The sequence below is a fragment of the Pithys albifrons genome, chromosome 2 (assembly GCF_047495875.1).
Source record: "Pithys albifrons albifrons isolate INPA30051 chromosome 2, PitAlb_v1, whole genome shotgun sequence".
Classification (NCBI taxonomy): Eukaryota; Metazoa; Chordata; class Aves; order Passeriformes; family Thamnophilidae; genus Pithys; species Pithys albifrons.
The window spans coordinates 58,241,567-58,265,127 of record NC_092459.1 but is presented as its reverse complement, the minus strand read 5'-3'; the positions used below and the strand labels follow the sequence as shown (position 1 = coordinate 58,265,127).

At 38.8% G+C, this 23,561-nt stretch overlaps 1 protein-coding gene across 3 annotated transcripts in view; it reads left to right on the top strand.

The window, feature by feature from the left end:
* MAP3K5 (mitogen-activated protein kinase kinase kinase 5) overlaps nucleotides 1-23,561 on the top strand; it is a 99,401-nt gene that overhangs the window by 14,014 nt on the left and 61,826 nt on the right. For all 3 annotated transcript variants that reach the window (XM_071549144.1, XM_071549143.1, XM_071549146.1), the window contains exons 2-3: nucleotides 17,433-17,572; nucleotides 20,607-20,630. In XM_071549144.1, coding sequence (XP_071405245.1) covers nucleotides 17,433-17,572; nucleotides 20,607-20,630 — 164 coding nt within the window. The remainder of the gene's footprint in view (nucleotides 1-17,432; nucleotides 17,573-20,606; nucleotides 20,631-23,561) is intronic.

Genomic DNA, 23,561 nt, shown 5'->3' with positions numbered 1-23,561 from the left:
GATGATGCACAGAGTTGCAGTGCCATACTCATTCAGGGAGGTGGGTTTAAGATACTGCATCTGTGAATGCAAAATTCCAGCAGCTATCTTAGCTTCTAAATTATTTCTTGGAGCCCTTAAACTGAATGAAGGGCACTAGGTAGCGATTACAAGTCTTAGGCCCCAATACATATATATACGTGCGTGTGTGTGTGTATATACATATATGTATATGTTTCCAGACTTCGCGAAAGAAGACTTTGGGAAGGGCTCTCCCCACGTGGGTGTGCCCTTCCAGCCTGCACAGTGGATTTTTTAGGTGAGGCACAGCGTGCACAGCACTGGCCCCACTGCTTAAGTCCTGAGGTCCATCTGCCATGGCTGAGCGAGCTTGGACAGTGACAGTGAAGTCCTCGGGACTGTCACAGCACCCAGTACTGACCAGGGTTGACCCTGCTGAGCATCCAAGATCTGATGGGATGGGATGGCAGGGAGGCTTTAACTGCCAGGGGACTGAGACTCGAACTCAAATCCTTGGGATTCAGTCTGGAGTTCTCTCCATTACACCACGGGACTGCCCCTAGGCCCCAAGAGTCACTAAGCAAATAATCTGCTAATTTTTCTGTTAAAAAAGAATCTTTTAGAAAAACAATATATAAAACTGGATTGCAGGTACAGCATTTGTGTTTGTTTTTCAGTATAGATTCTTGGTTCCTTTTTGTCTGCATGTAATGTACAAAACATCATGACTGAATATCCTGTAAAAATTTTATTTTCCATATTAGTAAATTTGGACTTTTGGTCAAACTCTAACATATAACTCAGAACTTCTCAGTTCCTTTTGTTGCTAAAGGATAAACTATTTTTCAGAGATTCATTTCTGCTAAAATCTACCTGCCCTGCAGGTATACTGAAAAGCCTTCGGTGTGGAAATGGAAAAGGATTGACTGTAAAAGAAACAAGTGAAGTTTCAGGAGCTTAATTTCAACTCATGCAATTGTAAATTACTTGAACAATGCTGGCAAAGTTATTTCCTAGATTTTGGGTTTAATGAGCAAGCCTGTAAATCCAGGTATTTTTGGATAAATCTCAGTGAAAGACTGGTTACTCTGCTAAAAATGAGTGTGTGAGTAGGTGGTGGGTGTTGTCACTTTTTTTTTCCAGTGTCTCAAATGTTTCTTCATCCTACGTGATTCTTCTCTGTAGAAGTTGGAGAGCCTGAAGCATGAGAATTCGAGTGTTTATATCTTACAAATGCAAGCTGAGATACGTTTCTTACCAGCTGTGTGGGTTATTTAGTTTGTGTGAAGCTGAATATCTATTTTGCTGGCAATTATTCAGATTTGCATCTCTGTAGCTTTCCTTCTCGCATCAATAATCACTGTAGGAAGAAAAGAATTTTGGTTTTAGCTTCAATTACTGCTGTTGTTACCATTTCATTACTGCAGGCTGAATGGAGTTTGAAGCGTACATGGAATCTTGCAGTGAGATCTTGCATACTGAGTTATTTCAGTTATTTGGTACCAGACCACTTGGAATACTAACTGAATTCCAAAAGTTCCTTGAAATGAAAACCTTTTCACCTGTACATAGAAAACAGAAGGAGTAGGAATTTAAGATTAAGTAAATAATCTGGTTTATATGTAAATGGTAATTCCTATCACTTTGGCTCTACTAACCTATGCCAGTCATCAAACTCTCTCTTGCCCCACTGATTCAGCCAGGTGGAATTGATGGATTCATAAGATTCTTCTCGTATCACATCCTTGGTTCAATTGTGGGCTAGCTAGCATGAGATTTTGCTGTCTGTTGTGATTTAAGGAATCTAGGTGATGGGTTAGTTTGTAGTCTGTTTTCTCAAGTAATATGTTTGAATGTGTTCCTGTTCTGTACTGTTTGTTCTTACTCAAAAACAGGATGCTATGGAAGATGCTTAAAACCTCATTTGTAGTGCTAATTCCAGTTCGAAAGTGCTACTGGAACAATTCCCCCCACCACCCCCATATGTGGAATGGAGCACTGTGCTAGCTTGGTGAATGTCCATCTATAAATACTCCAGAATCAAATTCAACATTTACAGTGCTCCAGGTGTTTTTATCTTGAAGTTGCTTTTACCAGCTGTGCTGCTGGCCATTCCCTTTTGTGGGCAATTTGTCTACTTGTGGATTTTATCTATAGATTCTAAAGCACTTTATAGAGGGAACAAATAGCAATCTCATAATTTTAAGGAGAGTGAAACCAGAAGGACAGAGAGTAAGCGACTTGCCTGAGGTTTGGCAGTAGACCATAGCTAAAGGTGAGGAGAGAACTCAGGTTTCCTGAGTTTGTGAGCTGCCAGCGAGATCAGAGCGCGTTCATTGGTGATTTAGATATGACTCATTTCTGTTAAGAAGACAAGAATACCTATGATGATTAGCATGAAATCAGAAGTTTTAAAACCTCTAACATAGTGCTTGGATATTAAATTTCCCTGCAGGAGTTCTAAATCAGTGCTGTAGCCATATAAAAGCAGCTTTTGGTACTGGAATCATGTGCAGAGATGGGTTGCCTTTGGAAGTAAAGTTTGAGCATCTTGTATTTGTTTGTAGAGAGAGTGACCAGCGATGTTAAGTCAAGACTGTTCTTTCTGTTGTAAAACTGAATCGAATGAGAACGAAAGCCACCTGGAGTTACCATTGACAAAGTGAAATGTGGACCTGCTTATCAGATATGTTTAATCTTGTTTTGCAACAATTAGCAGTAATCATGTCAAGTGTTAAGAATTTAACTCAGATGAGTCATATCCGTTTTCTGTTGTGGGACGCAATAGTGAGTGCAGTTGCTTGTGAGGCTGGGCGGTCGCTGCTGCCTTAGCAGCAGACAGTGTGGTGGTGTGAGCAGTGCTGTTTTCTGTATGAGTTTGCAAATAATTTGCTGCTTGTCAGGAATTTTTGAGTTTGGTAATTCAACAAGTTAAATACCGAGTAACTACTAACGTGCACACACATGCAGTTATTTTGGTAGAAAACTTCTGTGTAAGGTATTGTCCTCCTTAACAAGAGTAAGGTGTGTATCACCTCCTCTCCCCTTTATTGATACTTTCACTGTTACTCTGACAGGCTTGAAATGTGATCTATGGACCTGTGCTGCAGTGGGCTAAAGCAAAGTGTCATATCTCAAATTGGGAAATTAATTTCAAACTTGGTCTGTGTAAAAGGGACATGAACCTCAGCCTGGATGAACTGTGTCTGTCTGAACCTTTATCCTGGACTATTGTAATTACTGTCCTTGGGAACTGGTGATAGATGAAGTTTGCAAAAGGACAGCCATTCCAAACTTACTTGTAGCAGACAACCGGAATTGTATGTCTAAAACTGTATACAAGGCTGCAACTTTGCTTCTTTCTGCTGGAGATAAACACCTTACCTTCTAACAAAGCCCTGTCAATTTTTAAAATTGTTTGAGGTTTTTGTGTTATAGGGCAAGATTACCTCAGTCAACGCTGTAGAGTGCTCTGTGAAGCAGGACACTGATTCCAACAGACCTTTTGTGAATTGTTGTGATAGAAGGAAGTTACAGTGCCACTTGCTGTGTTGGTGATGTATGTCTGGTTCTGATGGAGGGTTGCTTTTTTATTTTCTGAATACTCCAAACTATAGTCTTGTCTTTAAATTTGAGAATTTATTTTCTGTATTAAATGAATGCTTTTTGGCAGTGTTTTTGGTGGAGCCCAGGGGGCCGCTCAAATTAAGTTAATCAGTCTGTGCTATTTACTCTACACTTCACCTGTGTTGACCAAGTAAAATCAATGTGCATGGTTGAGTGCTGCATGTGGTAAAAAGGATTCTGATTTTCCCTGCTAAATTGCATGGAGGGCAGTGTGCAAGTGTACTTGTGAATTGGTCTGACCAAACCCTGTGAGGATTGTCCTACCTGCTCTCAAATAATTTTTGAGTTATGAAGTCTTTAGTGCTAAAGTGGCTTGCTTGCTTTTGTTGATGAAAGAAAGTGCTAGTAGTTGTGTTTTTATTTTTTGTTTAGTTTGGTGGGTTTTGGTTTGTTTGTTTTTGGTTTTTTGTTTGTTTTGTTGTTTCATTTTGTTTTTTAAAGGAAGAGCTGGAAATGGACGAGATAAATGAGGTATAGGAGCAGATACTGTGTTGTCTGTTTTTTCGAGGATTTCTCTGAAATAGTACATAAGTAGACTTTATAAGATGCAGATGAATAAGAAAAGTAGACATAATCTTTTGAATTTAAGCAATGAATATTTAGTACAGTGCACATAGATAATAACAGTGCAATAAATAATAACAAATTCTTGTGCTAGTGATGGTGAACTCCTTTTGCCCATAGGGAAAGAACATGCTTTACTACCTAAAAATCTGTGAGCAACGAAGAAATTGATAAATTTAGTGTTTATATGAGATTATTTTGGGAAATATTGGTCAGTGCAGTCAGTAGACCGATTTTAAAAGGAAATGAATAGACAGACACACAAAATGACTAAATGCTGCTGGGTGTGCTATTTTCTAAACCATTAGGATGCCTAACAGAGGTTGGAGCTATTATGAATAATTTTGTGAAAACCTCACGGGAGTAATAAATGAACAAACATATTAGGAGTTACAAGGAAAGAAATAAAGGAAAAACTAGGAAAGTTATTTGCTGTATAATTTGTGATGTGTCATGTCTTTATTACTGCATGCATTTCTGCTCGTTGCATTTCAGAAATGGAATTTGTATCTTGGTGGAAGACACAGAAAGGAAAAAGGGATTGTCAGAATCATTCATGGAGTTGTTTCCATGCAGATGGAGATTGAATAGATATAGTCCCTTCAGAAGGAAAACAAAGGGAAAGGTGATAAATGTAAAATCAGGAATGGAAAGGAAAGATTGATCAAGGAGCAGTAACTTATTTTTAATTTCAGACCTCTTAGTTCTTACCTGTAAGCAGCTTTAGAAGAAGGTGAAAGAAGCACTTTTCCATACAAGGGCATAGATAAATAGTCATCTAAAGGACTAAAATTCATGAGGGATGGGTTCGCTTATGCATGGTGGACATGTGGAATGACTTGGAAACTCTTCAGGCTGTTGAATTTTCAGATGCTTTAGGATGTACCAGGTACCTCTGCAATTTCATTTTCTTTTCTTCCCTAATAACTGCTGTTGGTAGTAGTAAAAATACTGTATACTAGAGGGACTTTCTGATTTGATTTAGTCCTGCTACCATTTAGGCCAAACTGCTACAGTTGATTGATGGATAATATCAATTTTTTGACTAATTTTTCAGATAAATAAAATTGTATTTTCCAGAAGTAGGTGGAAATGATGAAGAGGAACAAGGCTGATCTATTTCATTCCATGTTTAGCCATTATCGAATGGCAATAAATTTGTGGATGCTTTGCCTGTGGACAATTTTCTGCCAGTGGAAAGGGAGGTGAATGTTTTTCAAAGTTCTTATCAGTAACTACCTTTTACTGAAGTGGAAGAAAATTTGCTAATGTGGGGTACTTTTGAAGGCAACACCCTTCATTACACTTCTTGGAATGTTACTATCCTGTAACAGAAGCACATGAGGAAGGTGTTGTAGCAGGTGGCTCTAGGAACTTTTGTTTGGGATGTGTGTGTTGGGGGTATTATGCAACTCTTAATTTGTGCAAAAATACTGAAAGTATGTCAGAGGTATCTGGGACGTGCTGGAGTGAAAGGAGGACTTTTCATTAGACATCTTGTTTTACTCTTGTGCAATTTGCTTTCCATGCTGAAACAAATCACAGTGTGGCTGAGTGGGGTCTGAGCAAATTTTTCATTTTGTCTTTTCATTCCAGAGGAATTCGAAAGGAAGGTTGTCTACATGTTTTTATTCATCTCATCCAGATAAGAGCATTTTCCTGAAAAGAGTAAATAAAATGAGGTCTCAGGCTGCTGGAGGTGTTTGATGTCTGCTTCTTTATTGTACATATTAATTTCTATGTTTCATGCAAGCTCTTCTGATATATAATCCAAGTGTACTAGGTTGGACCTGTGTGTGCAAACTGTTTGGAATGCCTACAGTGGCATAAAAGCATTTCTGTTTTATTTAAGCATCATTAAGTTGTTATGAATGCATTTTAAACATGAAAAAAGTGACAACGTTATTGTCTCAACTGTGTGAAGCCAGAAGCAGCAGTACTGTATCGTTTTTGTTAAGTGAAAATAGTGTGGCTTGGAAATACAAAAAGAGCAGTGCAAGTCATAGAAAAATGCAGGGTTAGCAGGGAGTCTGTGGAGTTTCTAATCCCCCTGGAACTGCGGGATTCATTAAACCAGGAATGGATCGAGTATTGATGCCCCCACGCCACCATAAGGAATTCAATCCGTTACTGGAAATTTTCTGTAGCAAGGAGTCTTCAACCTCCTTTAAATCCTGCATGGACACAGTTGCCTTTAAAGATAGACTGTTTTTCCCAAAAATTTGTTCTAAATTTCCTTTACTTTGGAAGCAAATGTATTCCAATAGATGTTCAAAAAACCCCTACAATGTTATTCTGTGTTTTAATTTAAAATAATTCCTTTTCTTCAGTCCTACTATTCTTGTACTGTCCACAAACACAGGGAAATTTGCTTTTCTGCTTGGATGCAACTTTTTATGCAGTAAGGAGCTACCGTATGACATGTCCAAGAATATTCGTAGGCGAAACACCTCTAGTATCTTCAGTCATTCCTTCTTAATCAGGTGTCTTTAAATCTCTTCTCACTGTCATGTTTTATTCTGTTCCTCTGGATACTTTGCCAGTTTAACTTCCTTCAGTTGTACCCCAGATTGTGCACAATATTTTATTTGATGCCTTGTGAGTGCAGGTGGAACAGGATGATGATGTCTTGTGTTTTCCATATGGAACTTCCCTGTACACAGTACAAAATGTGGGGCTTTTTTTTGGTTCTTTTTTCCCCCCTTTTTGCAGTAATATACAGCACTGGCTCATTTATTCTGTGACTGCTCGTATGTGCAAAATATATGTGTATTCTTCTTTCCTGTGTGCTGTCTAGACAGTTTTACATTTTACTTCAGCACCCCTAGGCTTGGGGGATAATAAACACTCACACTTACTGAACATTACCCATCTCACTTTAGAACAAGTTCCTCTCCTGTCCTTCAGGGTGCTTTTCAAATGGGTGCCTTTCATTTTAGCTGTATTGACATACGAGTCAGGAATGCAAATACGACTGTGCACAGTTCCTTGTGATACTGAGCTGCAGTTTGACAGTAAATCACGGGTAAATACTCTGTTCTGATATGGGTAAACTGTGTGGTTTTTACAGACCTTGAAATTTATATTAGAATATTTAAAATCTAACTGGTGGAAGTAGGAGTGAGCAGTTTAAATTCCTGAGTCTTGGATCCAGCCTGAAATTTAAACAACATAGCATGTTGCCAGCTCAGTACTTATGACCATATACTTTAGATGTGACTTCCCATGTCAGGTTTTTAACAGAACATGAATTGTTATGATTGCCTTCCAGCAAAGCTACTGGGAATGTACTCTCTTTTGGATCAGGGCCAATGGATAAAGATTTGTGTGCTTTTTAAGAGATGATGTTTTCTATTAGAAAACATGACATGTAGGGCTGCAAAGCCCTTGGGCAATTAGTTTTCTGAGTGCCTTGTTGTTCCTGGGAAAACACTGGACACAGCAGTGGAAATGCTACATTGCAGAGACTTTAATGGAGAGGGTTGTAAGAACCAGGAGTGGTAGGTATATTTTGGACTTTTGATTATGATGTTTCTTGAGGCCTAAAATTCTCAAATAGTATATTATATATGAAAGATGGTTTCTTCATATAATGGGAATATTTTCATGACAAAGTAAAGACATTTAACAAATGTGCTTGTTTACATCTCTTAGAAGACTTCTGCTTCCAGATTTTCAGAAGCCTGGGAAAATTCCCATTTTGTAAAGGCATTCCAGTTGCTGTTCGTCGTATTCCTGAAATATTTCTGTTTATTTTTCAGTCTGTACTTGCTGCTCATGGATCTTCTATGTTTAAACCATTTTTGGTATCACTAGATTGGAAAACATGAATTCCCATGACTTCAAAATAATATGAGGAATAATTCTACATCTTTGCATTAGGTCAACTCCATAGCTTTTTCAGTGGCTTAGCAGACATGGTTTTGGCCTTCTTTAGAAGGGTCTACACTCTCTGCCTCAGTCTCCCTTAAACATGTAGCTTGGCTTGGTGCGGGCCACGTTTCTACTAGAACCTGTATACAGGAAATTAAAAGGAGTAGCTAAACAGAGGAAAAGCTTTCCTACAGCATGAAAACAGCTCAAGGAAAATTCCTTCCGGAATACATATGCCATTTGCTAACAGAAATTTTAAAGTAACCTACAGAAGGTGACATTGCTAAGAAGGCAAAGGAATGGAACAATGCCCTTTGAAAGGACAACTTTTGTCCAGACGTGGAAACAAGTTAGGAAAAACATGTAAAAAGGCATTTAAGCCTTAGTAAGCCAATTTCCCAAAGCATTCCTGAATGCTTCATCAACAGGGAGCGAGGTACAGGTCTTGTGTAGTCAAGGTGGAAAATGAGACCTTGAGACAGATGGAGCTTTCCTGCTATGATTGTAAGAAGGATTTTCTTTAAAGGAATAAGGCTGAGGAACTACCTCAAACTTAAATTACCTGAAGAGGTTTTGAATTAAGCTGATAATTCATAAGAACTATGAGACGATGACTCAGAAGTTCTCAAGGAGCTCTAACTGAAACAAACTGAGCTGTTAATTATGGTGCATGACTTCTGACTTAAGTTGATGTTGGCAACACAGGAGAGGGAGATATTGGCATCGTATAAGGGCCTGCTTTTTTGAATTGGGCTTTTCAGAAGTTTCACAGCGGATCTGCTGGTGGATAGCGTGTTTTTTGATGCACAGGCCAGTCAAAAGGATAAAGAATAGGCAGTAAAGAACTGCAGAAAGTCTTACGGTATGAGGCACATGAGCAGGTAAAGGACAGCTGAAGTTCAGTGACAGTGAATGCCAAGTAACATACATATATGAAGAAAAGCAGCTCTAATTGTTCACATAGTATTGAGTGCTAAATTAGTTGTTGATACTCAGCGTTCTAGGTAGCTCAAGAGTTTTCTGCAAATGTGTGTGGATTGCTGTCTGAAAAAGCTCAGTCTTTATTTGCTCCATTCTTACAATCTCTCCAACACTGATTGCTGTCCTCTGGCAGAGAAATGATACTGAGCTAAACAGAGTTTTGATCTCATCCTTGTTGCTCCTGGAATGAAACCCAGTGTTGTTTTTTGAAGTTTGGAGCTGATCTGCCTAGGCATTTTTGTCACAGTGAGCTGCACTAAGAAACCAAAATATAAGTGTAAATAGATAGAGAACTTGGTTGTAATAATGCCAAGGTCATGAGTTCAATCCCCTGTGTGGGCCATTGACTTAAGGGTTAGACTGGATGATCCTTGTGGGTCCCTTCCAACTCAGAATAGTCTGTGATTCTGAAATTGGAATGTTTCTCTTCTTAGGTGGAGAAAACTTCAGATCACTAAGTCAGAAATAAACAGGGAAAAATAAAGAGAAATAAAAAGAACTTTTGATCAACTTTCCTCTAGCCCATGCTGTCCTTGAAGTGGATAGTTGTTTCCTGTCTTGGTTTTAATGAACTCTGCGATTTTGGAGCTACAGCAAACCCTTACTGTTCATTTAGACTTCAGGAAAACTTTCCACCACTGCTGAGACGTGGCTATTGGTTTTTCTTAGGACTCTTCTTTCTTCTTTGAACTTTTGTGGTGGCACACTTATGGTCTCACAAGTGTTTTCTCCTCTGGTAGTCTCAGTCACTTCTCCAGAGAATCAGTAAATGCTTCTTTGTCTCATGTCTCAAAGTCACATAACTTGGAAACATAAACCATAATAATCACACAGATACCATTACATCTCTTGTCTGTCTATCTATCTATCTATCTATCTATCTGTCTAGGGGGTTTTGTCTCCTTAGTATCCTATTCTGGCCAAAGGAGTGTTTGGTCTTTTGTGATAAAAAAAAAAATAAAATTGCACTGATGAAGATCCTCTGAACAAAACTTCTAACTGTAGAAGTACTGAGTTGCTAGGACTTGCCTTGTTTTCATTGAGTAGTTCTGCTGTTGTGTTTGTAGATTGTTTAAATAACACTTGGTACAGATCCTAACACTAGCCCTGTAATGTGCTCCAGCCTTCAGCCAAACTTTGGTAGTTCTCTCTTCCAGTCTAAGTATTTTTTCTGTGCAAAGTTTGGAGGTAAGGTCATCTTTGGTATTTGGTCTTGGTGGCACTAGGGAGCCTGTCTCACTAGGGCTGATACAGATGCAGTGAGCCTGAACATATTGAGGTTATTTTTAAATAAATGGCTCTTTGTTTGCTTGTCATCTTTTATTCTTGCCTAATCCTGAGTTCCTCCCACATGCATCAAGCTGAGTGGGTTTTTTTTTCAATTGCTGGGGGTTGAAGTCATGTGATAACATCAAAATTCTTTGTTTTGGGCCAAGAGAGAATGGATTATTTGAATTTCAAGCTTTATTCTTCTTTCTTTTTCTTCTTCAGAAAGCCTTTCTGTATTGTTCCAGTTGCCTTCAAATCATTGATACATTATTTAGATTTTGCTGTGTAGTTTGCTGTGTTAATTCCTACAGTCCTCTTTTATGTTTTTCATCTACATTTTCCCTTGTCTTATTCCTTTCCTAACATCTTTATGAACTTTTTTTTGTGCTACCAGTCAGTTGCCAGCTTCTGCTATTTCATTTTGGTAAGTACCTTCTGCTTGCTCCTATCAGTCTTTGATTACAGAAGCAGGAGGTTCTTTTCCCTTCAAATTCTTTAAGCATAGGGCAGACAAAAAGGCCAGGGTGTCACTTGGATGATCTCAGTATAGAATACTGTTGTAACAAAAAAAGTCAGTTGTTTTTCTCTCCTCCTTGCCTGGATGGTTCTGTTTGGCCAAGTCTTGCATATAGTTCTGTGAGAACGACCTTAGCCAGTTAGCTGCAGGAGTCAGTTTGCACAAGTTTTGCTAAGGAGCACCTTGATGTATTGTGGGATAGGGTGCAAGTTTTGCAGTGCTCCTGTGTGACAGCAGGGCATACACCGCCAATCAGTTAAACATTTGGAGAATGCTCCAGGGCATTGTGTATTGTAGATTATGAAGCTTCTTTTGATTTCTGGTTTAAATTTATAAAAGGACACCTGATATCTGGTTTAAATTCAGTAAAGGACAGCTTATATATTTGCTCTTGCACACCATCATCCTTTAACTTAAGTAGTTCTTCTTTCTTACCTTACCTACCATGAAATTAGCAATTATTGATGATTTTAAAAGATGAAAGATTGTTTTTTAAGTGATTAGCTAGTTTATTTTTGTTATTGAGCAGATTTCTAGAGATCCTGGAGTCACACAGAGAGTATGCCAGTATGGCTATAGATACCTGATTTGTGTCTGTATTGAGGTGGATTGGGGAGGGGTGGGTGTGTGTTTGATAAATTTATCTGAAGTGAAATCATGCCTTTTTGCTTATGAGTCCGAAGTGTAGAAGTTCACTTTGAAATTCAAGGGCAGTTGAACTCAGTTTAGATATTCAGGGGACAATGGGCTCTTAGTATCAACATGAGGTCAAAATGGTACTGTTGTTTCTAAAGGTAGCTTGTTGCTTTTGGGGCAGATACTAAGTGCTCTTTCTGTTATTTGTGCTGTACATTATCGGAAAAGGGACACCCACCAGACAGCTGGGCTTGTGTTGCAACTGCTGTGAATATGTGCTCAGAAATTCCCTTTTAAGTAGACTGCAGTACGGGGTCTGATCTATAGTTTGGTGATACAGCATCTCTGCTTCCATTTCGTAAAATGAGACTGCTCGAGGCAGGATTACTGTAAGGTTCCTAATGCATAATGCTTTTTGCTAAATAAGAACTAGCACATGTCCATTCTATGTCTCTTTGTTAGTGCCCTCAAGCCTCATACATCAGTTAGAGCTTCTACAAACACCCTGCTTTTCCTCTAGTGTATGGCAAACTTATCCTGCCTATTACAGTCATGCCATCACCATGTGCAAGCCTCAGACACCTTTATGAAGTCACTGTTTTGGTTAACCTCTCCCAGCAGACTGGCTTGGCTGGCTGGGTTTCCTGGGAGGGCAGCCATTCCTCTGTGTTTAGGTATTCTCGTCCCAGTAGCTCCCATCAATCGTTTCTGGTCGGAGATGTTTGAGATGCTCTTGACAGGAAACGTCTGGTGCCAGTGCTGCTGACAAGTCAGTGACGCTGTGGTTTGCACGGTTGAACCAGAAATACCAAGCTGTACTGACGTGGTGTTGGGATTACCAAAGCAAGTTTCCTACCTCATGCAGGCACTTTCTGGGTAAACAGGAAGATATCTATGCCAAGCATAGAGAGCCATACAGACCTTTAAGAAGATAAGGAGGTTCTTTGCTTGTTTCTGAAAGTTTGCCCAATAGTAAATGTCATCATAGCTTGTCAAAATCATTATTGTGATGCTGAATAGAGAGCTGCTACTGCAGTATGAAATACATTTAGTGTTCAGACTTGCGCTGAAAGAAATTTTGTTGTAATCCCTTTTCTTCTGTATCTTTGTCAGAAGAGTATCTTACTCTTTTAACCTCCAAGTGAAAAAGAACACAAAGCACTGGTCTGTCTCAGAAGTTACCGTTACCATCTTTCCTTTTACCCTGATTAATTGTGGGACAATGAATGCAAGGCAATGGTCATGTGTTTAATACCAATTAATCAGAAGATAATAGCAAACATAAACATTTATTAGTTGTACAGCTGCTCTGTTTGTGCTCATTGTTTTTCCTGGCAGCACTGTACTAAGCAGGTAGTATCAAAAAGTAGGTGTATGTGTATGGTATCAGAGCGTTTGTTCAAACATTCTTCTTTGCCCTGTTATATTTAAAACAATGAGTAGGAGATGAACTTTAACCACTGCATTTCATTTATCACTTTCTTGGTGACTAAAGGCGTTGCTAATAGCCAAGAGCAAAGGGCTTTATATCCACTAATGGACATGTACCCTTTTTTGACCGTATTAATGTGTATGCTCTTGAGTTTTTACCATTTCTTAAGAAAGGTTAATTAGTAGAGATTTTAATGTTAAGTTCTCAGTCTTTGCACAGATAGCTTATAAAGAGCTAAGTGGTTTTACACTGCAGGTAAACTGTTGATAACACAGTTCTAATACATACCAAGCTTTCACAGAGATGTGTCCTTTTCCCGAACTTCTCAGGCAAAAAGGGTCAAGTTGGCTGCCTCCAATTCCATCTGGTGAATCTGGTTTCCCAAGGTAATAAGAAGCCAATTACCTGCACAGTGATGTTTTGTTCTCTTGAATGTGTGCCAGCGTGTTTCAAGCTGTCCTCGGTGTAGATGTTAGTCAGTCTAATAGCAGATTGTGATTGCTAAGTGGTTGTTGGTCTGTTTGCAGCTCAGTGTGTGGTTACTCAGCTAATGTAGGTAGGCAGCTTCATTAGAGGCAGTTTTGTTGCTGTCAGCAGGCAGGTGGGGCTTGGACTGATTTAGGAAATGGACACCAAGAGCTTACTGAGCTGCCTGCTGCTGTGTTTGTGCTGGTTTTGCCTGGTGGGTGAGACTGAAGCTCTAGTCTCGTGTTATGATACACATATCATATCTTTTTAGGCATGCCAGTTGTTTAAGAGGTGGGAGAGAAGGTTGTGATTAGACTTTATTGTTAATTTACTAGAAAGATGCAATAATTTACTGCAAAATTTACTGTAAGACTATTTAGCTGTCATATCAAAGGTGACTATCACAGGCAAAGACCACACTATCTGTGTTTTCTTTAAATTGTATCAGTGATGTGTAACTAGGCACAATTTCATGAGACAGTGAAATTTAATCTTGTGCCCAAGACCAAAGTAAGGGATAAATTTTATTCTTTCCCTCAACCTTTAGGGTTGAAAGAATTGCAGTTCTTCCACTTTTGTGTCCTTTTCTCCTGTTTTATGCAGTGTGCTTCAATACCCAACTTACTAGTCTGCTGGAGCCTGAACAGACTTTTTCTGCTGCAACCTTGAAGATGTGCAAGACCATTTAAAGTCAATACTCAGTCCCTGTTACTCAGTGTTTCATCCTGAGGGCTTAGGTGTTGGGAGAGCTCTACTCTGATTCCTGTGCTTTATCAGTTTTTACTTGCCTAGAAACCGAAACTGCAGATATTTTGATAAGGGGGTAATTCCAGTGTAATTGTAGAGCTAATTCCACGACCTTTTTGAAATACCATTTTTTCCACTTATGAAACTTTGTTTTCCAGTGAATGGAAAACATATCTTTTATTGCATGAAAATATTAATTTCATCTGAGGGAAGTGAGAGTGAGAGCCTAATAAATGGAGTTCTGGCAGTTTAAGTTTTCATGACCAAACAGTTCTTTGGGGCTTAGCTAAATCCTGGCTCTTCTGAACTAGTGAGAATTTTGATGAATGCGTACTTCACTTAGATCTGTCCTGCAAACCATCAATCTTGCTCTAAACTTCTAATCCTATCTTATGTACCTGAATGTAGTGTTTGGCTGTTTTATAGTGCACTTGATGGTACTTGATGCTTTATAGGAATTGTTACCACTCCTGTTTTTGAGTTTTGTGTTTGTTTGTTTGGGAGGGTTGTTTTTGTTTTCTCAAACAAGTTTCCATTTGCTGCGTTGTGTTTGGCTTCTGCACTTCCCCTCCCTTGGTCAGAGGAATTTCTCTCCTGATGTTGTAGAAGAAGATAGTCAGAAATAGGTCTGTCAGAACAGCCAGTTTAGGGTGTGTTTTTTAATTGGATAAGTACCTGATCTAAGAAATGCACATACCTTTTGTGGCTTGTTGTAATTGCAGGTAAGAATTGGGTTGTTCCCCTTGGAAACTGAGATACTCCCCCTGATGCCAAACCTGGATTTGAGAAATCTGATTTCTCTGTCATAAATGACAACTTCATCTTAAATACATAACTGCTACAGCAAGCAGGAAAACTTCACAGAGCATGGACCTATTCTAAGGAAGACATTGCTTTATCAAATGAGATTAGCCAGAAGACCTGGATTTCACAGAAGTCTTGACATGCAAAGGAAAGAAATCCTCTTTAGTTACATAAGAAATACAAGTATCACTACAGAAATCTCAGTGTAATTTTTCATAGGAATATGTCTTTATTTTTGTGGTCCTTCCTTTAAGTAACTCAAGGTTTTTGTTTGGTTTGGGTTTTTTTATTTTATTATTACTGTGATAAGGATGGGACAGGACCCGGAATGTTTGTTACAGTGTGGCTCTGAATCAGATTTTGTTCAATGGATTTGACCAGCTGATCTTCACAGTAATATATGTGGGCACACAGATGCACACTCATAATTTTTTTGTTACTCTTTCCTTCTTCATGATCCTAGGAACTTGCCATTTTAACATAGGACTTCTCAAGTATTTTCTGTAGTATGACTTTGATCAGGCTCTATTGCTTTATTGTTGAAGTAATATTTATCTTTTAATCTTAGTTTTGCAACTCTAGTAAGAGCATGTTATCTTGCAAGTTTGCAGAATTAAGTCATAGCAAGTTGAGCACATTTTCCTCCTGCTCAGTGTAGCAGATATGCACTGTAGATTTGAAGGTGCTCAAGACTGGACTTTTATGTGAATAAGAGCAGTTAAAAATAGGGCTTGTATTATGGCAACTTTCTGAAGAAAATAAACAACACTAATTTCACCTAAACAAAATATAACTGTGATATTGTCATTCTTGTTTGGCTTTTAAGATGTTTCAGTTTACTAAAATTAATGAAAGTGAGCATATGCATAGTCTTAGCAGTGCACTGCCTTTTTATACTTCAGTAAAATTTGATGAAATCCACAATGCAAATATTTATGTGAAATTGGACAGAGATTCTTAGAACATGAATTATGAAACTTTAAAAACCCCATAATTTAACATTAGATTTTTTTTGGGGGGGTGGGGGAAATCTCTTTTTTGTACCATGTTAGTCTCCTCTCTTTTAATCTTGGTCATTGAAGAGCCAATGGTTTTATAGGCATTTGCGTATCTATCCCTTCTTCAGGTTTTTAATTATTTATAAGCCTGAAGGTCAGTTACAGGAAAGTATAACTGAAGAGTAAATGTAAGATGCTACTTTTTCACAGGGTAGAGAGACATTCTTCCTGCCTCCCTAGTTGAGAGCATGGCCACAAAGCTAAGCTTGTATTGAATATCTTAATATCAGTTTTGATGATCCAAGTAAATAGGCAAGGTGAGAAGCTGTGGTTACAGGTAGAATCTCCATTACTAAATTAATCAGAGAAACTTGAAGGTACCTAAAATTTTTTCCTACACAGCTTGTCTTTCTATCTTTTCAGTCATCAAACGATCCACAGGAAGGGGAAAGGATAGAGAGATACTGGAAAACCAGACTCCTTTTTTTGTTCTGCTCTTAACAGAAGTGTATTTCTCTGGTTTGGGTTTGGTTTTTTGTTGTTCTGTTTTAATTTTCTGAAAGATAAGAAAAAATTGCATTGGGTGAAAAAGTAGAGAGGTGTTTGTGGAAGAGGTAGAGATGACTCAGTTTTCTTGTTTTGCTTATTTGGTACCACAAGACTTGCAGAGGAAACATGCTGCCTGTTATAACAGAAGTCTTACAGAGTCAGCAGAAATAGTTTATGGCCTCTTGTTTTACATGGTGTGAATCTGGGCAAGTGAAACACATGGTTTAAGAGAAATTGTAGACTACATTCTGTGCTCTGTGAGCATTTGCGCATGTGCTTAATTTTATTCATACAGGTCAAATTTATTATGAACAGAATATTCTGCACAGTAAAGTTCTTACACGGGCGTTTCTGTGGCTTTATGTATTCACTCCTTCCTTCTCTTCAACTCTACCTTGCCCTTTTCTCATTCTCTTTCTTGTCTTTCTATATGAATCAAAATAGATCTGAATGGTAGTTTACGCTGGAACTTTACCTGTCTTTCAGTTCATTTTCTTCCAAAGTTCTAGTACAGTATCTATACAGTATGTTCTGCAGTGATGTACAGAGACTGCATGAGTATTTATTGAAACCTACAAAAAGGGTAAAAACACATCCAGTGGAGTTTCTTCTTTTTTTTTCCCCCATAGAGTCATTGGTCATCAAAAATAGATTTACCAAACTAATTTTATTTTTCAAGGCACAAAATAAACATTTTGCCTTTTCTTGGTAAGTGGTTTTATCCATTTGAACCTTTTAAAAGTCTCATTTAAAGAAAAATAAAAAAGAGGAGGAATAATGAAAGAGGAAAAATATTCAAAATTCGGGCATAATAGCTAAAATGGGGAAAATCCTCTAGATCTCTTATTTCCTACTTAAAATCAGATCTTCTTATCAATGCAACTTGTGTGAAGAGACATGGCCTAGAAATACTCGACTGTCAGAAATGTGGAGCATTGACAATACTTTTTTTTATTTCTTTCTGCAGATATTGCTGTCGTAGAGATGAGTGACGCCTTCCGTCAGCCTTCCCTGTTCTACCACCTGGGAGTCAGGGAGAGCTTCAGCATGGCCAACAACATTATCCTCTACTGTGACACAAACGCAGAGTCTCTGCAGTCACTGAAGGTAGGTCTGAATGGAAAAAAGTGGGGGGGCAAGTCACTACTGGACTAATCTTTGAAATAGGTTCTCTGTTTCTGTAGGACATGCAGACACCACTTGGGCTTCACAAAATATTCTGAGGCCTGAAAAAGATGTCTGCAATGAAAGGCTTTAAAGCTCAGTTTAGTTTTCTAAGAGAAAGATTTACATTATCACAGTCAGTTAAATATCTAGATGGTAAATGGCTGTTTGGCTATTCAATGCCTCCCTGGCATCCAATCCCGTCAGATCTGGGAAGCTCAGCAGAGTCAGCTCCGGTTAGTACTTGAATGGGAGACCTCCTGAGAATCCCGGGGTCTGTGGGTTCTAGTCCCGAGGACTTCACTGTCTTTGTCCAAGCTCGCTCAGCGTGGCAGATGAACTTTAGGAGTTAAAGGGTGGGGCCAGTTTTGCACACGCTGTGCCTCACCTAAAACATCCACTGCTCCGGCTGGAAGGGCACACCCATGTGGGGAGAGCCCTTCCCAAATCTTTGTTCTCGAAGCTGAGCTATACATACAAGCATTAACACTGATATACACATATACATACAAATGGCTGTTTACAGAAACAGAAGTTTGTGAGATTTGAGCTGAGAAAGTAAATACCTTGCTTTGTCATTCAAGGGAATTACTGGTGTTTGGGGTAGATGGTTGCAGTAGTAACAGTTGTGTGAGAATGGTAGTGTGCAGGTGGCAAAATAATCCTTAAGCTTTAGGCTTCTGTCTAAATTTGCAGTTTTCTGATAAACCAGATGGGGCCCCCAGGTGGCCTCTGCTGTGTCTTGCTGAGTTACAGCTGTTTATGTCGGGTACCTGCAAGATTGCTGCTACCAGCAGTGGAGTGGAGTTAGTAAAAACAAAACTCATGCCTCAATTCACACTGTGGTACTTTGGTTTAAGGCAAGAGGGTTTTGTAAGATAATCCATGGGGTTGTGAATTGTGTCAGCCACAGAGTTGATATTTGCTTCCTCCTGCAACTCTTCTAAAGGTTTAGTAACTTCCATGATGGGAGACGACAGACAATTTGAATGGCAGTCTGTTCAATTACTTCCCTTCTCTCAGATTCATGGGCTTTGCTCAGGAGGTGTTTTATGCTACTGCACTTCCATTCTAGGCTTTGCTGAAAAGAAGCATTTAAAGTAAGCAGCTTGGTGAGTCAGACTGCAGTCTGGGCACCACCACCTCTCATGAAGAATTTGCTTCCACTGCTTCTGGCGAGTGAAGGCTATTTTTTTTATTCTGTCCCATTTTTTTTCAGGTTGTCCCTCTACTGGGAGGGATGTACTTAGTAACCCAGTTTGTTCCCCCAGCTCTTCCCTCCGATTTTCTCAGCCAATCCAATTATTTCCTTCTTTTTGCAACACAAAGAATATACAGATAAAAGGCCTAAAAATAAAGCTGCTAATGATAAAAGACTTACCTGGGAATTGAATTCAATTATGGAAGTACAATGATCTACTGTGTATGCAAAGCAGAATTTCATTGTATTGGGCAAAGAGCGAAATACTCAACTTCCCGTGAAAAATCTCTTGGGATGGGGCACCAGGCTTTCTTGGGCATTTGGGAGAACTTTTTACTAGTTTAGGACCTGGACTGCGTAATTTAGCCTGGTGCTGGCTTCCCACTGGCATCAATGGAAGCCCAGTTCTGTGCAGGGAGACTTGGATGTCACAGTTGCCACCAGTACTTTGCCCACTGAAAGACTTCCTTTAGTTTCCTTTAGCTTTGAACTAGGCTCATGTTCCTACTTTGATAGTCTGTAGGAAAGTCATAAAAAAGCAAGACACTTTCCATATTAGTAACTGCCTGAAAAAAACATAGTTATGGGCATACCTGGGTATCTTCTGAGCCAGATGTTTGTTCCTGTATTTGTTGCGGCCAGCAGATAAGAGTAGAGGGAATGCAGGAGAGCATGTGCAGTTTTAATATTGTACAGAAGGGTTGAATTCAAAAACTGCAAATGAAGGGAACACAGAACTGCAGCACATGAATTAACTGGGACACAAAGTAATGTAAGCCAACTTTTGCTGGTGGAATGTTCCCCTATATGAACATTCAGGCCAGGGTGAACAGGGCTTTGATAAGTCTGATCTAGTGAAAGATGTTCCTGTCCGCGCTGGGGGACATGACAGACATTTATGACTAGACATTTATGACCCACTTTTTGAAAGCAACAGTCATGTGGGTAACATGCCCTCTCAACAGGGAGAGGAGCAGCTTTATTGAAGACTGACTTAAGGAACATGAAGAGTACAAGGCACCTCAGTTTGTTGCTGTGTTTGTTTTCACTGCTGTTGTGTAGGTGAAGCTTCTCAGCAGTCCCAGTGGCATATCCATAGCTATCTAATAAATCTGTTAGGGCTATTGACTGCTGAGAGCAGAACTTGCTGACAAATCTTGCTGGAAGCAAGGTCACTGTTCCCAAGTGGTTTACACTTGCACTGTACCATCCAGCTTTACGTCCAGGAATCAGCTCTTTCCATATCTTTGTGCTTCTAGTTCTCTGAAACTTTACATGTAAAATGTGAAGATACATTCTCTGCATCAGACTTAGTAGAGCCAAGTGAACTTCAAGAAATTTTGAAGTATTTTAAAACCTCTTATAAATACTGCTCTTAGTACTTTTTTTAGTTGCTTCTCCTGGTGGCAAAATGTTACTTACTATATTTGACTTCCCAAATATGAATAGATGTTTATTAATAGTCAGCTGCTGGACAGCATCCCTCTAGAAAAGTTTGTAACAGGAGGAACATGAACACATGTAAATATATGTATATACACATGCACACAGTACATATGTTCTTATGTATCTATTTGGTTCCATAGTATTTTTGTCTCTCCTGAGACAATACTTCATTTATATTGATTTGATAGGCATAGAAAATATCAATCAACCAGCATTTTTCTGTCATAAGTCTGTAAATGTTAATATTAGCAAGTCATACTGATGAAATATCTTTCCTAGTAGTTCTTCAGTGCTATCAACATTATTTTCTTTTCTTCTTTTTTATTCCAGGAAATTATCTGCCAGAAGAACAATGTAAGTATAATGTCTGGGCTTTAGTTGAATTCTAGGCATTACAAACTTACATTTCATTTAATGTTGTTTATCTTGTATTTTTCACTTGAATCATTTAACACTCTGCTACTGTATTTTACAGAGTTAGATGCAGAATTCTGGAAATCCTAGCAGCAAATCTGAGTATATCACTTGGTTGCTAGGTACCAGGCTCACTTCTTACCTAGCCTCTCTCTATCAGTGGTGTTTTCCTTGCTGCCTTTGCTTGTCTGTCATGTTTTTTCACATCCATTTACATTTGTCATTTTGATTATTTATTTTTCTGTTACTTTTTTCTGCACAATGTTATTCAGTGTTTTTGAAAAATATCTATTGAAAGGAAGAGTTATTTGGAAACTGATGCTCATTTTAGAAACCCATAACTACAGCTATAAAAAATGCATGTATTATAAAGAGAGAGTGTATTTATTTCTAGAAGTTGAGTCCTGGAGTTAGTCCAAGTGCAAATCCTGGTAGTCTGTCTGTGACTGCCAGTCATTAAACTGTAGGTTTCTTCACCTTGGCATCCCTCTGGTTCCTGAGGTTGGCCTTGCAAATCCCTTTCCCTTTTTCATACTCAAGTTCAGGGGAGGCAGAGCTGTGACTGTGAGAACAGTACTTTCTGAACCTATTTTGTTCTGGAGCAGCAGGGCCGGTCATGTCGTGTATGTCTGGCATGTTGAGTTGTTCTTTGCTTCACTTTGTGCCTTACTGGTAGCCATATTTGCTAAGATACAATTCTGTAGAGGTTGGTCAGTGGTGTGCTGATGTCCTGAGGGGCTCTGTGTATGCAATACAATTCCATATATTTGGATAAGCTTTCGTAAGGGGCATGTGAAGGTTTTAATTTAAAAAAATGGCCAGGTTTTATTTCCCACAAAGCCATAAAACCCACAGTATTCTTATTTTTACTTTTTTATTTAACAGTGAAATTCATGGATTAAGTAATGAGTTCTGCCAGTATGAAATACCATTTTCTGAGAGAGATGCAGTCTTTTGTCTGCATAGATTTTCTAAAGATTGTTTCAAAACTGGTGCAAGCTTTGGTCTAATGCTGCATTTTAAGTTACAGATTATTTAAAAAACAAACAAACAGAAGAAGCAAAGAGGGTTCCATATAGGGTTTCTGTGTAGCTCTTAACCAAAAAGTGCTTTTTCAGAGACTCACAGAATGCTGTGAAAGATGTGCTAGACTAAAAATTTCTCGCCTTTCTCTATTGAAAGTGAAAGAAATTATCAGTTAGGCTTTTACATAAAATGAAAGAGAACAGTAAGGTCTTTCTTGTAAATGAATGTATTACATTCTGTGTTTTTGTTCTGGTGGCCCAGGACCTAAGGAAAATGATGTGTGACTAATGTAATGTCCCTGGGAGGGTAGCAGGGAGAGCTTTCTTAGCAGGAAAGCAGCAGGAGATGACTGACACAGTAGAATAAAAGGGAGATGATGTCTTGTCCTGTTCTTAAGTGACAGTTCCTGAAGTTCAGAGAGATGTATGATAACTTGGCCTTGGTCTGTTCCAGAAAGGATTGTTCTGTTTTCCAGTTAAATTTGGTTAGGTGGCTGTGACACTGTCGTGTATCAGTTTTAGAAATGTTTCAGCGTATGCCAGAAAAAGAACGTGTTCCTTGAGAGTCTTAGATGTTTTCAAGCACACCCACATAACATCTTTTCTGGGAGGAAGTATTTTTCCTGGGATTAGAACAGGGAAGTGAGTAAAATGGGTTTAGCAGCTCTGCAACTGATTCTTTTTTTCCTCCTTTTTCCTCAGTTTTTTAGCATGATGTAAGCCAAATTACCCGGAAACAGACTTTTCACAACGTTGGTGCATGCCGAACTATTGAATATAATCCCTGCTTCATGAAAGTCATGGTGTGCTTCATAAATTGTGAGAGTATTGAATAAATAGGTCTGATGTTTTGAGAACCTGTGACTCAGATGCCCACCCTTAGCAAAAACAGTCATATGAGGTTGCAAATATGAAAAAATTAAATTCACATATGGATAAACAAGTAGTTCAATGTTGCTATTCTGGAACATGTTTTTTAATAGCATGCAAACATCGTCTATAGCAGGACCATGGTATCCCTGGCACCAGGGGATTATAAAGGCTGCAAAACAAGTGTGTGTGTTTATATATCTGTCTAACTGAAATGCCTTGTGTTTGCTTTTCCTGAACCTTGTATCCCTAAAATAAGTGGGATTGCAAAAAAAAAAATCTATTACCCACTGTTTTGTTCTTTGTTCTGACTGGGGTTTTGTGCTTCCTAATAATAGTCAATACAATGTTGCATAGCTGGGATAAACTACCTGGAGCCTGTCTGGGCAGAGCAGTACAAGATAACATTGGCTCATTTCCTGTTGTATGTGCTTTTATAGCTATTTAGTTGGATATTTTCCAAATGCTCCAGTAATACCAAAACCATACGTTTTTACAGGGAGTGATACCTTGACAGGAGGTAGCTGCTTTGCTGGTTGAAAGCTTAAGTTCAGCTTTTGCTGTTATCTGATTTTTGAGGTCAGTCAAGCAGCAGAGGCATTCTAGATATTACTAGCAAGGAGTTTCAGTCATGAGGAGATGTTGGTATAAAGGTCACAGTTCATGACTGTACTTTGCTTGTTTTAGCTCACCAGTTTTTATTTCATCCTAATTCTCCATGGTTTGAATCTTGCCACCTTTGAAGAAAAGCTGCAGGTCAGGTTCCAAATGTCTCTTCAATTTTTTAAAAATTTGACTTCTTGCTGAATCCAAGAGTATTTAATGTGCATGCATTCTGCGTGTGAGTTACAACCAAGTGCAGTAAGTAACACCTTGACACAGTGTTCACCTTTCAGTTCAGGCGTCTTGCTTGCACCAGGTTGGAGTGATGGATAGCTTTGTGAGCTGCCTGGGGCGTAAGTCCGCAGTACAACTC